Source organism: Heterocephalus glaber, unplaced genomic scaffold, assembly GCF_053883595.1.
Source record: "Heterocephalus glaber isolate CG9 unplaced genomic scaffold, H.glaber_assembly_v1.0 deba00001140, whole genome shotgun sequence".
In the NCBI taxonomy this organism is placed as follows: Eukaryota; Metazoa; Chordata; class Mammalia; order Rodentia; family Bathyergidae; genus Heterocephalus; species Heterocephalus glaber.
In genome coordinates, this window is record NW_028258200.1 from 2,130,043 (window position 1) to 2,149,894 (window position 19,852).

Genomic DNA, 19,852 nt, shown 5'->3' on the forward strand with positions numbered 1-19,852 from the left:
ATATGCCATTTCCCTTTGCAGTCTCCATTGCCACAGGTATAACATGCTGTCTGTGAGTCCTTAAAAATCATAAAGCTGTGTTACAATGGCATTCACCTATGTTTTTAAATTTTTCTTAAAGACTTTAAAGGGTAACTTTAACCAGAAACTTCCCATTTGTCCTCTACTCTTTGCAACAATTGATGAACTTCACATCATAAGCACCAGTCTGTCAGTTAACTGCTCTGTCTTTTATCTCCCCCTAGCCAGTAATTTTTTTCAGGAACTTTCATGGTCTTCATTTTTAGATATTGGGTAACATTACATTCAAAAATTAACTTAAAATTTATGTTTTTGATGTTGAATCTACCTAACCTAGAATATGTTTTCTTTATATGTTTTACATATTTCTTAAGTTTATTATTCATTATCTCATCATTTTGTTTCTATGGTGAGATGGACCTTTTTTCCTTTCCAACTTCTCATTATTGTTTGTATGTAAGAAGGTGAGTGATTCCTCTATATTAATTGCCCCTACTGTCTTACTGAATTATGTAACTCTTTGTAGAAGTTTTCCATTCTATTTCCTTGAAATAAAATGTGCAAGGGTCATCACTGTGCAAGGCTCATCGTTCCTCCTTGTATGTGTGCCTGAAATGAGCACCTCATTTATCTTTTAATTGTCTGCTAATAGTTATTGCATATATTTTATTTAAGATTTTAGCACTCATTCATATTCATAAGTGAGATTAGTTTTCTTATTTACACAATCTTTGTTTTATTTTAGAATCAATAATATCTTCATTTTATTGAAGGAATCTTGAATTTTCCTTTTCCAAGACTCAGATTAGTTTAGCATTAGAATTATCTAATCTTTAAAGTTTGGGATAATTCTCTATGTAATGCTCTGTATTGTAGGGTTTTTTTATATTTGTTTCTAGAGCTAGCTCCTAAATTTGTTTTATGGAAAATCATCAGTTTGGATTTTCTTCTCTGGAAATAAGTCTGCTTGAACTGTTTCTTTGGGACTCATTTTTACTAAACTATTTTCTTATAAAATTACGCAATCCATTCAGGTTTTCAAATTTATTTGTAGTAAATTGATCAAAATAGCCTCTTTTGTGATTTTTTAAAATTTTTCTTAAATTTGTGGTTGTTTCCTTTATCATATCTTCGCTTATATTTTTGCAGTAGTTTACATAATAAGCCATCCTAAAGGTGGTTTTCTTTGTTCCTAATTCTATAGAACAAAAAAAAATAATTCTATAGAACAGGAATTTGGGTTGTTTCACCTAGGAAATTCCACTCCTCAGGTTATCATCTGGAGTCACTCATGGAGCCACATTCAGCCTCCATACCAATTTTCACTTTACACTTGAAATATCTGTTTATAGTCTCCTTACTGCTCTTTAGTCCTCTACTGACTGCTTGGTCCGAAACTCTGTGCCACACATTTTAGGTATTTAGTTACACCAACATCCTATTTCTTGGTTCAGTTTTGGTAATTCATATGTGTTTAGAAACCTGTCCATTTCTTCAAGATTCACCTGTTTGTTGGAGTACAGTTTTTCATAGTAGTTAACTAATGTTCTCTTGAATTTCAGTGGTGTCTATTGTGATTTTTGCCTTTTTCATTTCTAATTGCATTTATGTGAGTCTTTTCTCTCTTTGGCTTGACTTTGCTTTGCCTTTGTTTGACTAAGTGTTTGCCTATTTTGTTTAATCTTTAAAAGAACCAGCTCTTCAATTCATTGATATGTTTTTGGTTTTTTTTAGTCTCCGTTTAATTTCCACTCTCATCTTTATGATTTCTTTCGTTGTAGAAGGTTTGGACTCTTCTTGTTTTGGGGAGTTTTGGGAGGGGTATCTGAGGTCTATCATTAGGTTATTTATTTGAGCTGACACTGTTTTTGTAATGTGAGCATTGACTGCAACAGTGTCCCCTCCTAGGACTGCTTTCATTGTGTCCCATAGGTTCTGCTATGTTGTAGGGACATTGTCATTTAATTCTGGGAATTGTTTAATTTCTTCCTTGATTTCTTCTGTGACCCACTGAGTGTTGAAGATTGTATTACAGTATTTAATGTCCAAGTGTTTGTAAAATTTCTGTGATTTCTTTGTGATTGATTTCTTTCTTTCTTTTTTTTCTTTTTTGGTACCGGGAATCAAACTGGGGACCTTGCATTTGTGAGGCAGGCGCCGGAACCACTGAGCTAAATCCCTGGCCCTTGTGATTGATTTCTAGTTTCTATGCACTATGATCTGCTAGTATACATGGGATGGTTTCGATTCTTTTGTATTTATTTAAGCAGGCTTTATGGACTAGTATATGATCAATTTTGGAGAAGGTTCTATGTGTCACTGAGAAGAATGTGTATTTTTTTTCAGTAGGATACAACACTGTAGATATCTATTAAGATCATTTATTTGGGGCTGGGGATTTAGCTCAGTGGTTCTGGCGCCTGCCTCGAAAGCACAAGGTCCTGAGTTCGATCCCCAGTACCAAAAAACAAACAACAACAAAAACAACAACAAGAAAAAAAGATCATTTATTTGAAAGTGTGGTTTAACTCTAGTATTTGTTTTTTGTTTAGTTAATCTGTCTCTTTGTGAAAGTGGGGTATTGAGTTTCTCCACTATGATTAATGTTGGTGTTTATTTGATCTTTTATGTCTAGTAGTGTTTGTTAAATGAAATTGAATGCACAAATATTCAGTGCATATATATTTACAATGATCTCTTCCTGTTGAATTGTTCCTTAACTAAAATGTGGTGATCATCTTTGCCTCTTCTGATCAATTTTAGCCTGAAGTACACTTTGTCTGAGGATAAGATTATTACCCTTCCTTGCTTTTGGGGTCTTAGTGCATGGAATATTGTTTTCCTTCCTTTGATTTTTAGTTTGAATTTTTTGGGTGGGTGCTTAGTTTTTTTCAATGCAACAAACCATTGGCTTTTTTTTTTTTGTACCGGGGACTGAACTCAGGACCTTGCACTTGCGAGGCAGGCATGGTGCGACTGAGCTAAATCCCCAGCCCCTGCTTTTGTTTTTTGATCCAGTCTACCAATCTGTATCTTTTATTTGGGTGGTTGAAGCCATTTACATTGAGAGCTATTACTGAAAAGTATTAACTTATTCCTGTCATTGTGTTCTTTTTTCTTTTGTGGACTTATTTTTCCCTTTTTCTTTAAAGGGAAAGTTGTCTCTACAATATTTTTTTGAGTATTTTTTGGAGTGCTGGTTTGGTTTTCACAAATTTCTTAAGGTTTTCTTTGTCATGGAATGTCCTTATTTTTCTTCTGATTTTGAAAGATAATTTTGTAGGATATGTTAATCTGGACTGAAAGTTATTTACATTTAAGGCTTGAAATACTTCACTCCAAGTTTTCCCAACCTTTCAAATGTGTATTGAAAAGTCTGCTGTAATCCTAATAGGGTTTACCTTTATAGGTGATTTTTTTTGTTTTTGCTTTTTCTCTGACAGCTTTTAAGATTCTGCCTTTGTGTTAAGACTTGTGAGATTTTGACTATGATGTGTACTGGAGGGCTTCTTTTTTTCACTGTAATTATTTGGCATTCTGTAAGCCTCAATTCCCTATATATTGAGTTTTCCCCCACATTTGGAAAATTTTCTGCTATGATTTCTGTAAACAGATTTTTTTTTTATTCCATGTGTGCTGTCCTCTAATTTCTAACTCCAATTAGTCTTAGGTTAGTCTTCTTAGCATCATCGAGTAGCCATTGTATGAATTTTCCTTGCTCTCTCATTGTTTTTAAGGGTTCTTGGAGTGTATATCATCATGTATTTCCATTTTTTCCTTGATTTCTGAAACCCTTTCTTCATATTGGTCATTTCTGCTGTTCATGTCTTCAGTATAATTCTTTATCTCTAAGATTTCTGTTTGGTATCTTTTCATAGGGTCTACTTCTTTGGTGAATTTATTGTTCATATTTTAAACAGTTTAGATCAACTCTTCTAATTTTGTATTTGTTTCTTCCATAACCACATTGATCAGTTAGTTTGTTACATCATCCTTTGGGTTATATGTCATTTTGGAGCTCACCAACTTTCTTTGATTTCTCTTTAATCATTTTGAGCAGCTCAGCTATCTGACATTTGTTTTCTTTCCATTGATGCCCCTTGGATCTACTTTGGGATAGTTGGGAGTCTTTCGAGCCCTTTTGTTGCATTGATTTTTCTTGTTCATGCCCCCCCGCTTGGTATTGAGGTAAAATAGAGTGAAGAGAATTTCTTGTTGGTATGAAGATCTCTTTAGTTGAGTTCTGTTTTCCAATAATGTGATCTTCACTTTATTTGTCAAGATGTATTGTTTACCACTTCAACCTATTGAGTTTAATTGGGTTGGGCCCTGTCACTTTGGGTCACTAAATGACCAGTCAGGAGAAAACAGAGTTCTTGAGAGACCTGTTACCTGGATGATGTGGACCTGAAAGTGAGTTTCAATCTCTTTTGTGGCACCGAAACTGTGAAGAAAAAAAAATGCAACCATAAATTAAAGGCTATGACTTTATTCACGACATTTTCTTTTGAAATTATTTTCCCATTCCAATCCATTTTATACATGACAGAAATTTACCAGTGGCATATTGTGATTCTGAAAGAAAGTTCATTTTAAACTTTATATTCTTAGTCGTTTAAGGTAGAGTGGTAAATAGAAGAAATTCCTCCAGTATAATTCTTTATTGAAAAGAAAAGCTTGACCCAGAGCAATTTGTTTTATCATGAGTCTTGTCTTACCTTTATTTTTCATTTGTAATGTATTCCTGAAAACATGCCTGAAGGTCATTTTCTGAAAATCATTGGTGGGATGGCATAAGGTACCCTAGGGATTTATAAGATATAAAATTTGAAATAGGATATGTGTAGTTTCATAACACACTCTGCCCTGGCAACTCAATTAGAGGGTAAAAAATCTCCCCAGGTTCATGACCCTTTGGTCAGTCTTCCTGGTGTTAAAAGATAAAAGCATGTTCATACAAATATCAGTGAACCTGTAAGATTTTTTTTTCCTTGTTAACTAGTGAAGGAAACCAGTAAAACCACCTAAAGCATTAGAAGTTCAATTTTCTTATTCTGGGAATTTTAGAAATATTCAGTTTTTATAAGAGCTTATTTATCTCTAGGTCAGTAAGAACTGAGCTCCTTTAATTTGAGACTTCATACCATAATTCATGGATAACCTCTGTAGATAAATACTTTGGGAGGGGGGCTTTCACATAATTTATTTAAATATTGCTGGAATCCTACTATGGATTATGATATGGATAAAAAGATCCACAGACACATACTTAGATACCATATATGCAATATTTTTTGTCCAGTTTTTGACACAGTATTGCCCAAGAGTGTTGGAAAGATGAACAATGGATGGACAGACCGAAAGACAAATGTTAGGATCTTATTCCCAAGAAACTTAAAATGCAGGAAAATAGGCAGGATAAAATTTTATTATCTTCTCTATAAACATCCTCCTTTGAAGTTTCAGAAGCACCCACTCAAACAAGCCAAAAATTAAGAATCCTCTTCAAATCATGTAGATCTTGTCGCCTGTGTATTTTTTAACCATTCTGTACACTTAGTTCTTACTATCAATACCCCATTGACTTCATCTTTTTTCATTTGAATTTTAGATACACTTCATCCTCACATAATGAAAAGTAAGAACCTTTCTGAATTTCAGAGACATAGAGATAGGATATAGGTTCAGATCTACATATTTGGCACAAGAGTAAATACAGAAATACAGATTCTCACTGGTTCTATTGTCAAGTCATTTTTCTTCCCAGTGGGTATAACATTTCTAGTTGAGTTGAGCTTTAAAAAACTAGACAAATAGAGAAAGAATTTTTTCCAAGTCTAACAAATCAGATCCTTTGTCATCTCTCACCCCATAGAGAACAGATTTCTATCATCATGTATCTACTTCAGGTCAAACTATAAAGCATGAGTCCTTATTCTTACTCATGAGAAATAATCTGTCAGCCATAAATAAATCAACAACAAAAACAAAGCAAAATTAGTAGAAAGGAAAACAGTCTAGAGAAACCAAGAACCAGGGATTTAAAGTTCTGCTTTGGAACTGATAGCCTAGGCATGCACTGTGCAGAAGCAGCAACTGGTTCATCTCATTCTGCAAGATCGATCTCCCAGCATCTCAGTGGGTGACCTTTAAAACATTTATAAAATTTATACAAATATAACATGAACATATGTCAAAGATACATTAACTGATTAATGAGGAACTGATTGTTTAATGAGGGAGCTAACAGATCTTGCACCTGATGCAAAGCAGAATTCACTAACACATCCAGTTTATCTCACATATTGAAATGCATTTACAAATAGGTGTGAAACTGAGCAGTACCCACAGGGCAATGTTATCTTTTACAGAACAAAATTCATTTATCATAAGTTTTCTACAGTTTACAGAATTATAAAATAGCTTAAAGACAGTGAGAAGTACAGGCCCCTATAGAGTCATATTACCCAAAAGGGAACCTTTGACAGGACACTTGATCTTTTCTGCTGTCTACTTCAAAAGTCTTTCACCTCAAATCAGTCCAGGGAGCAATCACCCAGCTTTCCAACTGGAACTTCCTGGGTTAGTAGAACCAGCACTGGGAGAGGTTTGTCCTCAGTGTGCCTGTGTCGTCATCTGAGTGAAGCCTCTCTTGCTGCCTCACTGTCTCCCATGTGTCCTGTGACCCATCCTGCCGATAACCTCAGAACCTGAATTGCACAGTGTGGACATGGAGCTTGGTGATGGGAGATGGTCTAAATTGGCAAAGCACTGTCTCTTGAAATCAGTTTCCAGAGTGCCATGGTAAGCTCGGTTCCAACAGGACCCTCCAAAGTGGTACCTGCTCACATAGCCACAATCTCAGAACAGGAAAGGTCCCTCTGGCTTGCCTGAGAGTAAGCTCTGTCCCCTATTCACAATCTCAGTCCCACTGTTGGACAGGTGGAAGTCAGCATTTTTAGGTGATAAAGACTGAAGTCTACTTAAAAGATGCAGTTTAGGAGTACAAACATGGAACATATGAAAGGTTAGTTATACAAAAGTAAAATTACTAGGTTAGGGATCACTTATAATTAGAAAATGTAAAGAAACCAACATGTATTGTGCTGTTGCCTTTGGCATATTGCCTTATTTAATTGTATATTTTATTTTTGTCTATCAGCAGTTTTGCTGGATCTCCCTGTATGTTTTACTAAACTAAGTTTCCAAAAGGAATTGTCAGAATCTTGAGTCATTGTACTAACCACAGAAAATGTTAAGGTTTTTATGAAGTCAGTTGGTTAAGATAGATTGGTTCTTGGTACTTTTTTTAGATAAGACTTCATATAAATTTAGTAGAAGGTCATTCTGGGAGGGGACTTAAATGTCTCTGATATTAATTAGGGCAAAATCCTTTTTAGTTTGACTTCTGGCACTGTACTATATGCTTTATTAATCATTAGGCATTAGATTGATCTTTAGAGTGCTTCACAGAACAGAAATAATAGCATTAAAGCTTCAAACAGATGCAAATGCACAAAACAACTGCTCCATTTAGCTATGCATTTTGTTAACACTTTTCATTTTAGTAACCTCATTTGACACTCTTCATTAGTGTACTCAGGGGGAACAACTAATGCATCTTTCTTGACCTCACCACATTTAAACAAAACTTAAAAGAGGATAAATCTCAAAAAAAGCTAACATTTTGCCAGATCACTGTGCTTCTCATAACTGGTGTGGTGTAGTTATGCAACAAGGCAAGCACACTTGCTCTCTTAGGTCTACTTCTCTTCTGCACAAGTCTGTCTTACTTGTGTCACTTGTCCAAGAATAGGACCTACCCTCCAGAACATTTGGCTTAACTCATTGCTGTTCAGGGAAGCTGAGGGCTACTGAAAGACAGCCTGTATCCTGCTTTTAAATCTCTTCATTTTCTTCTTATTGGTGCATAATGAAATTATATAAAATGATGTGTTTGCTTCTGTATTTTGGTTATCCTTTTGGTTAGTGTCTGTCATTCACCAGGAGGAGCTACCTTCTCCTTTGGAAGGCAGCTAAAAAATACTCCATTATCTCATCCATAATTATTTCATTTTATACACAGGAAAACTGTGCAGAGTGACAACTGTGACTTTTGCCCAGTTCTAATACTTAACTTCTTTTGTCAGGAAGTGAACTGATGCTGGCTTCTCTTTGTCTTATTCCAAATTGAGGCATGAGATTTTCCCTGCATTAGAAGGTTGTTGAGACCTGAAGCCTGGGAAGGTAAGATGCCAGCTTGAATACTGTGCATTTAGAACTGTGGTTTAATTGTGTCTTTCCAGCTGTTCCTGACTAGGGTCTTGATGAACCCATAAAGTTTTACCAAAACTTGTACAGGGAAACATGTCTGCAGTTGGAAGGCCCACCTACATATTATTTATAAGTTTATATTTACTAAAAATATTACTTTAAAAACTGATACATACCAATTTTTATTTATACTTTGTAAATACAAATATATGTATATTTTTGTACACCAAGAATAATACTAGGGCATGAAAAATATATATTTTATTTGTAGTTTTACTTTTTCTTATATTTTTAAAAAATAGGCACCACATTTTTAGAGTAGTTTTAGATTTTTCTCCCTGTTGAAGTAGGCAAAATAGGGAGAACAGAATCTTGAATCAGTTGTTAATATGGAAAAAGAAAATGACATTAAAAAAACAAATAAATGATAAAATTTTGTCTCAGTACTCTGGCTAACCCTGTAGCATTCTGTGGGTATTTCTCCCGAAAGTGTTTATTGGCAGACTAGCAAGTGCGTGTGTTCTGGATGAAGGTCATATTTCCATACCACTGTAGCTTACTTTCATCACTTGCTCAAAGTGCTTCTTTCCTGCATTGTGCTTTATTTAGCTAGATTCAGTAAATAAAATGTTTCAAATGTTCAAAGTGACTTAACACTAAAAACTTGGAATCCTTCACAATAGAACCAATAAACAATATACTACCTAATAACATATGTATTATTCTCTATGAAGACTTTTATCGCTGATACTCAGATATAATCTTCATTTCAGAATATAAAGTATCAAGGTAACAGTCAATATTGAAAAAAATCTACTTTTTTGCCTTTTAAGTATGCTTAAATTAGACTTATAAATTTCAGGTGTTCATAATTATCAGTTTTGAGCCGGGGATTTAGCTCAGTGGTTCTGGCGCCTGCCACGCAAGTGCAAGGTCCCAAGTTCGAGCCCCAGTACAAAAGAAAAAAAAAAAAAAAAACAAAAAAACATAATTATCAGTTTCTTGTGGTGCTAACGTTATAATATTAAAAATTTTTTGCAAGATTGAATATTCGCTAAATCTCTAGATATTAAGAATTAAATAAATGCATGATGAATTTGCATTTATGGTACTAGCTAATGAAAAAGGCAAAGGTTGTGAGCCAGTCTTTCCTGCATTCTTGGTGTATAAAAATCTGGTAGGAGTGTGTTAGATTTGGTTACATGTGTGTGTATGGCCCTGGACTATTAAAGGGATCCAAACCCATGTTGTCAGTTTATTTTCTTTAATACTTCTAACATTTTTATTTTCCCCATTTTTCATGAGTTTCAGATGGAACTTTGATTGCCACAGAATATGATCACGTTGAAGTCAGATTTTACATATGTCAGTATTAGAATTTTTCTATTCCGGATACACCAGCCCAAGTGATGTCATTGTCAAGTAATATTGACATTGAGCCTCTCTTTGGTTAGTGAATTCTTTAACAATAATATAAACTTTGTTTCTTGTTTCTGAAAAATATTTAATAATATTAGCACATTTATTGATCACCATGCTGTCAGCCTCTTATCATTATAATTTTTCTTAGGCACTTTATTCTCTAGTCCAATGTTAGATATAAACATGGCCTTTGCAGTCTAAATTTCAGTTTCACTTGTATAGTGTGACTCACAGCATTTTGAACATTGTCTTATGGATTCTGACAATAGCCCTATGAAACAGTCAGGGCAGGTGTTGTTATTTTGATTTTACAGAGTCTTAGAGAGTTTCAGATCACATAGCCCACAAGCATGAAGAAGCTAGTTTTCCCACCTTACAATCCAGCGTTCCTTCTTGATGCTAAATGGCACTCCTTTTATATGATTCAGACTTGGTTCTTTCATTCATGCTAAAGGTTGTGACCACTACCCTTGAACACTGTAGAATCTGATGAGTTTATTTCACGTCCAATGTACTAAACATCTCTTGTTTAGGGTCAGATTGTTGGTGGTTTCCAGCTGTAAAACCAATGTATCATGTGGATTCTGAGTTTTGGAGTTTCTTATCTTGTTGAACATTTTTATCTATTCCAACATTAATCTTCAATTCCAGGAAAATGTGTGTGACTCCTCAGTGCTGGGTATTCACCTCATTAGGTGGCACAACTGTTTGCTGCTTGGCAGTCTGTGCGGAAATAATGCCTAAAAGAATTTGGTAAGAGAGTTACTTACATAAAGACGAAAACTACTTACTTCTGTGTAAATGCTGGTGCAACACTTGACTTTTCTGTTTTGCTTCAGCTAGTAATATCAATTGTCTATCTCTACTTCACTCACCCTTTTTAACCTGTATTGGGGTTTTGTTTGCCTGAAATTTGATACTTGTAACTGAGGTCATAAAACTTTCATAAATGAGCTACAACTTTAAAAGTAGACTCCTTATACACAATCGTTGGTAAGCAGTTATTTACTAAAAGTTTAAGATTCACTTTTAGGTTAGCCAGTCCCACTTTTTGAATAACTGTATATTTAAATTTGTCCCCCTTTCTCTAAATTTGGATTTGATTAATCAATAACAAGATGTTTTTTCTTGACTTTGCTGTAAAGTTACCACCAGGAATTTACTTTTTCTACAAGATTACAGTTTTGCTCCTGCTATGACAGAAGGAACCTGATGTTCATATGCCTTTTTCTGTTTGCTTAAATCCTAATCTGACCACTAAACTCACATATGCAGTATTCCCCCAATCCTTTCAACTCAAAATATTTATCATCTAGATAAAACATTTATGTAAGTTACATCAGACAGTTTGTCTATTTTCTTTGATGTTTAATCTTACCTAAATTAAGTGACATGGATAATGTGTTTTTATAGCTTTTTATTGGGGGGTAGCATGCATTTATTTGTTTGTTTGTTTATTTATTTATTGGCAGTCCTGGGGATTGAACCTGGGACCCTTGCATGGAGCTACATCCTCAGTCCCCCATTTTAGAACATGTTTGCAATATATAATCAATACATTCATCATGGGGCCCCCAAATGTTTTTAATTTTTTATTTTGAGACAGTCTCAGTTACTAACTGGCCCAGGCTGGGCTTGCAGTCCTCTTGCCTCAGCCCTACAGGCCTATGACACTACATCTGGCTTACTTGAAAAATTTTTTAATGTCTTTGGTGCTCAAAATGTAATGTAAGGAGGCTTTCTCACACTGCTGTGAAGAACTGGAGTAGGAGATGGAGAGCTCTATTAGGAGTAGATGAGTTTCAGACTGGAGCTGTTGTGGCAAAATAGCACCCAAAATTATCCCGTCACTGACGCTCGTGTCTATGCTAGATGGTTCCCCCTCCACATTCGGACACTGGACGGGTCCAGTGGGCCCCACACTGATGGTGTGGCCTAAGACAAACCTTTCCTTCCCACCTGTTGGGGCTCTGCCACCAAGTGTCCAGGCTAGCGTGCCTGCTTCTCTTTTTCCAACCACAACTCCAGTCAAACTTCTGAGCCTGGGGAGGGGTACCCTGGCTGAGCAATACCTGTCTTCATTGTAATCGTGGATAAAAAGGAGCCCCCTGCTTCTTGCACGCCCTGGCCACCTTAAAACCAGACTTCCCTCTTCCAAGTTCCCAAAGAGGCCCAATTTTGACAATGAAAATGTCCAAGAGATTTCCAGCAAGTTGAGCCTTCTAGTGCACCTCTCACTTCAGCCCTCTACCACCAAGAGGGAAGCGCTTCTCCTGAGGCACCATGCTCCGGTTCACTTCCACCTTTCAGATTAGATTTGTCAGATCCTCCAGGACTCCTGCAGTGCACTGACAGAGTCCCTGTTGGATTCTTATGTTGGCGTCATGTGGGAGCTGTGGACACCACTTGCGGTTCCAATTCTGTCCGCACCCATTGGCAGGTGGGCATGAAGTGGAAGGTCTCAGTCTCTGCGAGCCTGAGGCAGGAATGGCAGGGATCCTCTTTATTCGTACTTGACCACTGCTACCGTGTGTGCATGGCTCTGCTCACTCAGACCTGGGATCCACAGCTTTCCGGTGCAGCCCCCAGAGCCTTGGGCCCGAGGTGCCAGTATTCAGCTTTGAGATCAAGTCTTTCTCCTCAACGGCCAGGACACCTCCGTGCATCCGTGTTGCACCAATCAGTCAGCAGATTTCCTCACAGGTGGCTGTGGGCAGCCTAGGACAGTAGGCGGCTGGAGGTGGCAGGGTGGAACCAGAAGTGGAGACTGGAAGGGGGAGTGGAGCCAATGTGGCTGCTGCTCAGGGGACACTGCGCAGCAGCTCTGTGGCAGCCCTCCTGGTGTGCACAGGCACTGTTCTTAGTTTTTTAGTTAGAAATCTTCCTTGTCGGAAAGAATCTTTCTGTGTAGTTTTCAGGGTTTGTTTATTGCGGGTTCTAGTTATTTTTTCTAAAATAGAAACTGAACCCTTGTTTAAACATTATTTCAAATCTTGATTATTTTAGAACTGTGGCAATTTTCAGTGGCTAAAACTTGTTTTTAAAAACTTAGAAGACATAAATGTTACAGAATTCTGTTTACAAATAAAAATAAATTGAGGGAGAGTTATTTTACTTCTTGGTTACTCGAGATAATATTGAAAACTAAGTTTAGACCTTTTTTTTGGTAATATAGGGAAAGTTGCCTTTTTCCTATTTGTGCAGGGGACTGCAGCCATGGCTGTGTTGACTTCTAGGTGCGTGTGTGTGTGTGTGTGTGTGTGTGTATCCCCTTTTGGGAAGTGTAGGAAGAAGAAACATATTATTTTCATTTCATCTTCTCTTCAAATTTGCTTATCGGATTTACTGGAAAATTGGTATTTTGTGTTTAAACCTTAGGCAGTTGTGATTCACCCCAAAATATTTTCAGTTTGCCTCCCTTATCCTATCGTTACTTTTCCTGTGTCTCCCTGTCTTTAAGGTAGTCTGAGAAAAATCTAGACTGCTTCTCTGGCCAGACTGACACCCTCAAGAAAAGCTATGACCCTAAGACTTCTCGCCTCATGTAAAGTGTGGTTTGAGGTTCATAAAATCCCTTTCTTGTACTTATTTAACTAAAAGTGATTCTGTGTGTTTTATCATGGTGTTCTTTTATTTATATGTAGACTGTCAGTTTATGACATTCTTGTCAAAGGTAGTAATGAGTTCATGTGTAACTTTCTAGGTCTGTATCCTTATTAGTCTAAGGTGGGAGAAATGGAGATAAAAGTTCTAATCTGAAAAGAGGGGAAGAGGAGAATTAATTTAGTAGAATCAACCTCTATTCAATAAAACCAGCTTACAGTATGTGGAGTATGTGTGTATATATTTGTGCATACACATACACTTATTTACACAGAATTGCTGCTAAGGATAACTTCTACAAGTTTATTTTGTAACTTTTTAGGATGTTTTATAAAAAAACATCATGTTAAACATTATTTTCAGTGTAACCACAGAATAGAAATTGATCTGGTGCCAAACAGTGTCATTCTTGTTCATTTATATCAATCTTTGTATTTTATAATCCCTTTTTTTTTTTTTTTTTTTTTTTTTGGTACTGGGGATCGAACTTGGGACCTTGCACTTGTGAGGCAGGAGGCAGAAGCACTGAGCTAAATCCTGGCCCTGTATTTTATAATCCCTTGAACATGTTAATTGGGAAAAAGGAACTGACCAGTAATATTAAAGATTAGAGTTCTATGTCATACAGTGGGAGGTTCTCAAAATTTGTGTTTTGTTATTTCTGTGGTGCTGGGGAATTGAACCCAGGAACTTTTGGATGCTAGGTAAACCCTCTACCACTAAGCTACACTCCTAGCCTTGTCATAGAATTCTAGAGAGCTAAAACTAATTGGCTTTGAAATATTTTTGTTGGTGAATGAGAATATAAAATGTATTCTGAAAAAGGAAGTACAAGATTTTAAAACATACTACAAAGTCACAGTATTGAAGCAGTGTGGTAGAAGCCCAGTATTAAATGTATACATCATTGAAGAATAGAAATAAATCCTGTTACTTATATAAACTTGATATATGTTAAAGAAGGCAATGTTGAAACAGTGGGTAAAGGATTATCTAATGGTGGAGTTGGAATAACCAGTTACAATTTAGAGAAAAAAATTACTCTAAATCCAAATACAACAAAATAAATTTTAGATTAATTAGAATTATATATGGACAGTTACATCATTGAAAATCTAGAAGATAAGCTGAGTGCTGTGGTGGTAGTGCCTGTACTGCCAGCTACTTGGGGGGCTGAGACAGAAGGAATGCTTGAGCCCAGCAGTTCAGGGGCAGCCTGGGAAGCATATCAAGACCTTGTCTCAAAAAGAAAAGGAAACAAGTCTAGAAAACCGATTACTTTATAATTTCTCTGGTGTTCCCAAGCCATTAGAATATTTAAAAAGACAATAAACATTAAACTTCATAAATTAATACTCTATGTTTTATTGTAACAGCCCTGTAAGTATTGTTGAACAGCATGTGTATTCTGTATTCAGCAATCTGAAAATTAGTCTCCTTCCTCCTACCAGCTAGAAATCTCTGGTTCTGCACATTAACGAACAGAATATAGATGCATTCTCTGTCTGAAATTTTATCCTATAGGTGTGTTGAAAATTACACAGGAGCACGTTGTGAAGAGGTTTTTCTCCCAAGTTCCAGCATCCAAACCAAAAATAACCTGTTCGCAGCTTTTGTGGCCTTGGCTGTTCTAGTCACTCTCACCATTGCAGCTCTCTACTTCCTTTGCAGGTAACCAACGTAGAAACGTGCTCTTGAAAAGAAGAAAGTAATAGTATACATAGAGTAATGATTCCACTAAATAATTAATGTGCTCATTCACATCTAAATGTTTTTCCAGTTTTATGTTCAGGGTTATCTCTTGAATACAGTTTCTGTTATTAAGGTAAGAAGTCATTTTTAAAGCATCTTAATAAGTCGTTAAATTTGTTCTGTTCACTGTAACTATCATTTACCTTGATTTCTCTAAACTAGTAAGGTAGACCCACATTCACAATAGTCATCATGACAAAAACACCCAAATATTTGGGCAAGGTCTATTTTGAGTATGTCTTCAGTGTGAAAAAGAAACAACTTACGCAGTACTATAAATAAAAGTTGAAAACTTTATTACTGTTTAGGGTCTCTTCTTTATTCAGTCCCTGCAATGTGCTAGGCAGCATTGTGCTTGCCACAATGAATATAATAGTGAACAAGGAGGACATGCTCCCTAACTTTATAGGAGACTTAAGTCTACTTGGAGATAGACAAATAAGCAGACAGTTAATGTGAGAAGACTGGTAACTCAGGAGACAAAAAGAAAAATTACTTTAATGAAACAATGCTACGCACTGAAGGTGATTTTCATGCATTAGTATTGATCTTCAGTATTTTGTTACATTTTGTGAAAAAAAAACATTAATATGGAATTGATGAAATTTAGCTCTCTGGTTCCATAGCTCATCATTGGTATTTATGAAATGTACACTATGCTCTCCAGTACTTGTGAAATTGAGGTGAGGGCAAGCATGAAAGAGGTGCAAGTTGGCTTGATAATTTTATGTTCTCAAAAAGAGAATTTCATAAAACCTGTATTTCTGAGCTACTTTACATCAAGGAATAATTAAAATTTGGAAGGAGCTTGCTCTTAAGTATGTGGTATTATATATTTTATTTCAAAACACATATGAGCAATCCAGAAGGTTTTATATTTCATAACTTAACATCTGAGTACTTCCAATAGAAAAGTATACAGTGGGCTTGTGTTTCCTAAAGATGGCCATTCAGTATCTCTTGTCCTTATGAGGTCTCCTGCAGTGTGATCTTGCCATGCATCCACCTCAAGGATTTTTCTCTTAATCCTTCAATTTGGGAAAGCAGTAAGATTGCTTTGGGCATAGAATGTTGTGGAAATGATGCTGTTCCATGACTAAGGACATAGCCTTTACGTGGCCTAGTGACTCCTATCTCTTGCCACTCCTACTCAGGATGCTCCCTCATAGAATTGGCTATTGTCATGTAAGAAACCTAAACAGCATGAAGCTCCAGCCAACAGCAAGCAACAGGTGCCAGCCATGTCACTGAGCTGTCCTAGGTGTCCAGCTTATTAAACTTTCAGCTGACTCCTGACATAGCCGCCGTCATACACAGACCCCAAGCAAACAGTGCTCCAAGGTCACCAGGAAGATTTAACAATTTAAAAAACAGATCCACTTAGTTGTCCTACTTTGAATTTCTATTCAAAATACCATAGGCTGAGTGGCCTAAATAACAAAAGTTTACTTCTCGCAGTTCTAGAGGCTGTCTGTGACCAAGGTGCCAGCGTGGTCAGGTTTGGTGGAGGCCCTCTTTCTGATTTCAAACTGCCATCTTCTTCATGTCCTCACATGGTGGAAAGAGAGAGTTCATCTAATTAGAAGGGAACTGTGTAGGAAAAATACACTGTGTTCATCTACTCTCACACCACAGCCACCAACACGGAAGATTTCTGTGATCTCAAAATAAAATTAGTCTCAAAAAGTATAAATAAAAAAATTGAAATTTAAGCCAGGCATGTTAGGGTACAAAAAGTAAAAATAAAAAGGGCTAGGGATACAGCTCAGTGTGAAGGCCGTGAATTCAATCCCCAGTGCCAAAAAAATAAAGGAAAGAAGAGAAAAGAAAAGAAATATATAAATATAAAAGAAACAGACAAAGCTACCACAGTAGTTAAATTTTAATGTTTGACTCTCAAAAACTTATAGGGAGATAAAAATCAGTAGCATAAGATTTTAACAAGGTTGATCTATTAGACTTATTCTACAACACAATATCTAACTGTTGCAAAAATTCCTACAAGCTCATATGTAATATTTAGGGAATTATTCAGTACTGGCAATAAAGAAGTGTTCACATTTCAAAAATTTGATGTTCGGTCAGGTGTGGTGCCCGCAGGTAATCCCAGCTACTCAGGAGGCAGAGGCAGTATTGCAAGATCAAGCCCAGCCTGGGCAACTTAGAGAGATCTTGTTTTAAAATAAATAAACAAACAAAATGGACTTGGGACGTAGCTCAGTGGTAGAGCACTTGCATAGCACACATGAGGCCCTGTGTTCAATCCCTAGTACTGTGCAAAAAAAGGAAAAAGCTTGATATTGTACTACAAAGAGACTTGCTATACTGTACTGTACATCCTGAGTATGAATGACTATAATGGAAAATCAGTGACAAAAGACAACTATAGAAGGTCTTAAGCATACTTATGTAGAATTCATGGGTCAAAATAACAACTTGTAATGCAATTTAGAAAATATTTTTACCTAACTATAATAAGAATACTGTTTACAAATCTGTGAGATGCCAACAAGGGAAATTTATTATCCAAATGTTTTTATTAGACAGCCTGAAAATAAGCTTAATATTTTTTGTACTAGCTTATAAAAAAGATAGAAAAATAAATCTCAGGAAAACAAAAGTAAATAATAAAGAGCAGATATTAATTAAAATATACATACAATATATATAATAGAGACAATAAAGCCAAAGTTTGGTTCTTTGAAAAAATTAATAAAATTGACAAGTTGCTATCTGTGGTTTAAAAAGAGAGAGCAAAGGCCCAAATGAACTATATGAGGAATATAAAAAAGCTGTATAACACAGATGCTGCAGGCATTTAAAAGATGAAAGCTAAGCTGATCTGTACCTCAGTGGTGGAGTCCTTCCTTGCCTAGCATTGTGAGGTCTAGGTTCTATTCCTGTCACAATACACACAGAAAAAAAAGAGTATTTTGTGTAACTTCATGCCAGTAAATTTGAAAAAATAGATTAGGTGCGCAAATCCCTAAAAACATAGCTTCCCTAAACTTCCCAGCTCTACTTATTAAAGCCACAATTAGTTGTGTGAGGCCACCCACATGGTGGAAGGCATCTATTCTGCTCAAAATCCAGATATAGATGTTAATCTCATCCATAAAACACCGTCACAGAAAGATCCCCAATATGTTTGACCAAACATCTGGGTATCATGGCCGGGCTAAGTTGGCACTTTCATTTTAAGCCATTTGGAAAATGAATATAAATTTAATCAGTGAGAAAAATAGCATCTTTACATTCTTTTTTTTTTTTTGGTACTGGGAATCAAACTCAGGAGATTGTGTTTGCAAGGCAGGCGCGGTGCCACTCAGCCAAATCCCAGCCCACATCTTTAACATTCTTATAAAAGTGACATTACTGAATAATTTTCAGATAGGTTATATGTACTTAAATTATGTTTTTCATTTTTGAATGACAACATAAGCAGAGACAACTTTACATAATGATACGGTCAGAGACCTGTGTCTTAATGCCAAGAGCAGAATTAATTTAAAAATGAGTAGCTCTTACTTGTGGAATCTAGATACAAAATTTATTATATATTGACCACAAGAAATGTTATTGTGTTTTGGAAATGTGGTGCTTTCAAGAATGAAACCAGTTCACTGTTTACTGTAAGTTTCCAGGTCTGTTGATGGTTGAAACTGCTTTAAGCTAAGAGCCTTGTGAATATCACTCTTATCTCTGAATGAGGTCCAAACTATTACCTAAATAATGCTAAGATCTGGGCTAGAATCAAGATCCCTTTCAGGAGCAGAAGCTAGGATGCATTTAGAAAAGATTCTGTTTTGCTGTGATAAACACAGTCTTGAATTTACTTTTATTAATGTAAGTTCATACTGTTGAGTATTGGCATATTGAAAAAATTAAAACAAGTTTATGTTCCAAAATTTTATTTAATATTCACAGTAGTTTTAAAAAAACTCTGCCATGATCACCGTGAGTCATAACTGATACTAATTGGTCGGATGACAAAAATATCTGATGAACTGTAACCTTAAAAAGATCTAAATTTGGGGGGGGGGTACTGGGGATTGAACTCGGGTCCTTCTGCTTGCGCAACAGGCAGCGAAACCACTGAGCTAAATCCCTGGCCCAGATCTAAAATTTTTCTTAATTTCCATTAATAGAATAGTTCACAACAGCCACCCCATGTTACTTAAGGGTCCAGCTAACGGTGGAAGCTCACTTTTTAAAAGAGACAGAAATATCTTCCTATTCCCTTAAGATACAGCAGCTGGGCCATCTTAAAGGAAAAAGGCTGTGGGTCCCCTCAGAGGAGCTCCTGTCCTTCTGCATCTGTTAAATACGGCGGTGCTGTTTCAGGGCAGTCCTGAAAATTTCAGGTAGCTGTGAAAAGAAAATGAGCCTCTAGATATCGGTATCTTGGTTCATGAAATTAATTTGTTCCATGATTTTGGAAAAGGTGGCCACATTTGTGTTTGTGCAGGAAAGATGGCTGTGGTCGTGTTTGTCACCTGATGTAAAATTTGCAAACAAATGCAAAATTTTGCAAAACACTTGTTTATGAACTAAATAGTTTGCAAACAGCAGCATTTGTGAACCGAGGCACCATGGTATTTTGAGTGCTTTTGCCATACTTTCCAGGGACTCCTTTCCCATCTGTGTGTTTCTCTCTCTGCACTGTCAGGAAGGGCCACCTCCAGAGAGCCAGCTCTGCCCAGTGTGATGTCAGTGTGGGAGAAATGAGCAGGACCAGTGCCCAGCACAGTGAGTACATTCAAATCAAAATGCTTAAAGA

General features: G+C 36.3%; 1 protein-coding gene across 11 annotated transcripts in view; it reads left to right on the plus strand.

Annotated features, from left to right (window-relative positions):
- The window catches only part of Nrg4 (neuregulin 4), a 110,465-nt gene that overhangs the window by 67,457 nt on the left and 23,156 nt on the right, over positions 1–19,852 (plus strand). For 8 of the 11 annotated variants that reach the window (XM_021250097.2, XM_021250096.2, XM_021250092.2 and 5 more), the window contains 2 exons: positions 14,845–14,991; positions 19,742–19,821. In XM_021250097.2, coding sequence (XP_021105756.1) covers positions 14,845–14,991; positions 19,742–19,821 — 227 coding nt within the window. The remainder of the gene's footprint in view (positions 1–14,844; positions 14,992–19,741; positions 19,822–19,852) is intronic. The other 3 variants (XM_087210219.1, XM_087210218.1, XM_087210217.1) reach the window with 1 other exon arrangement.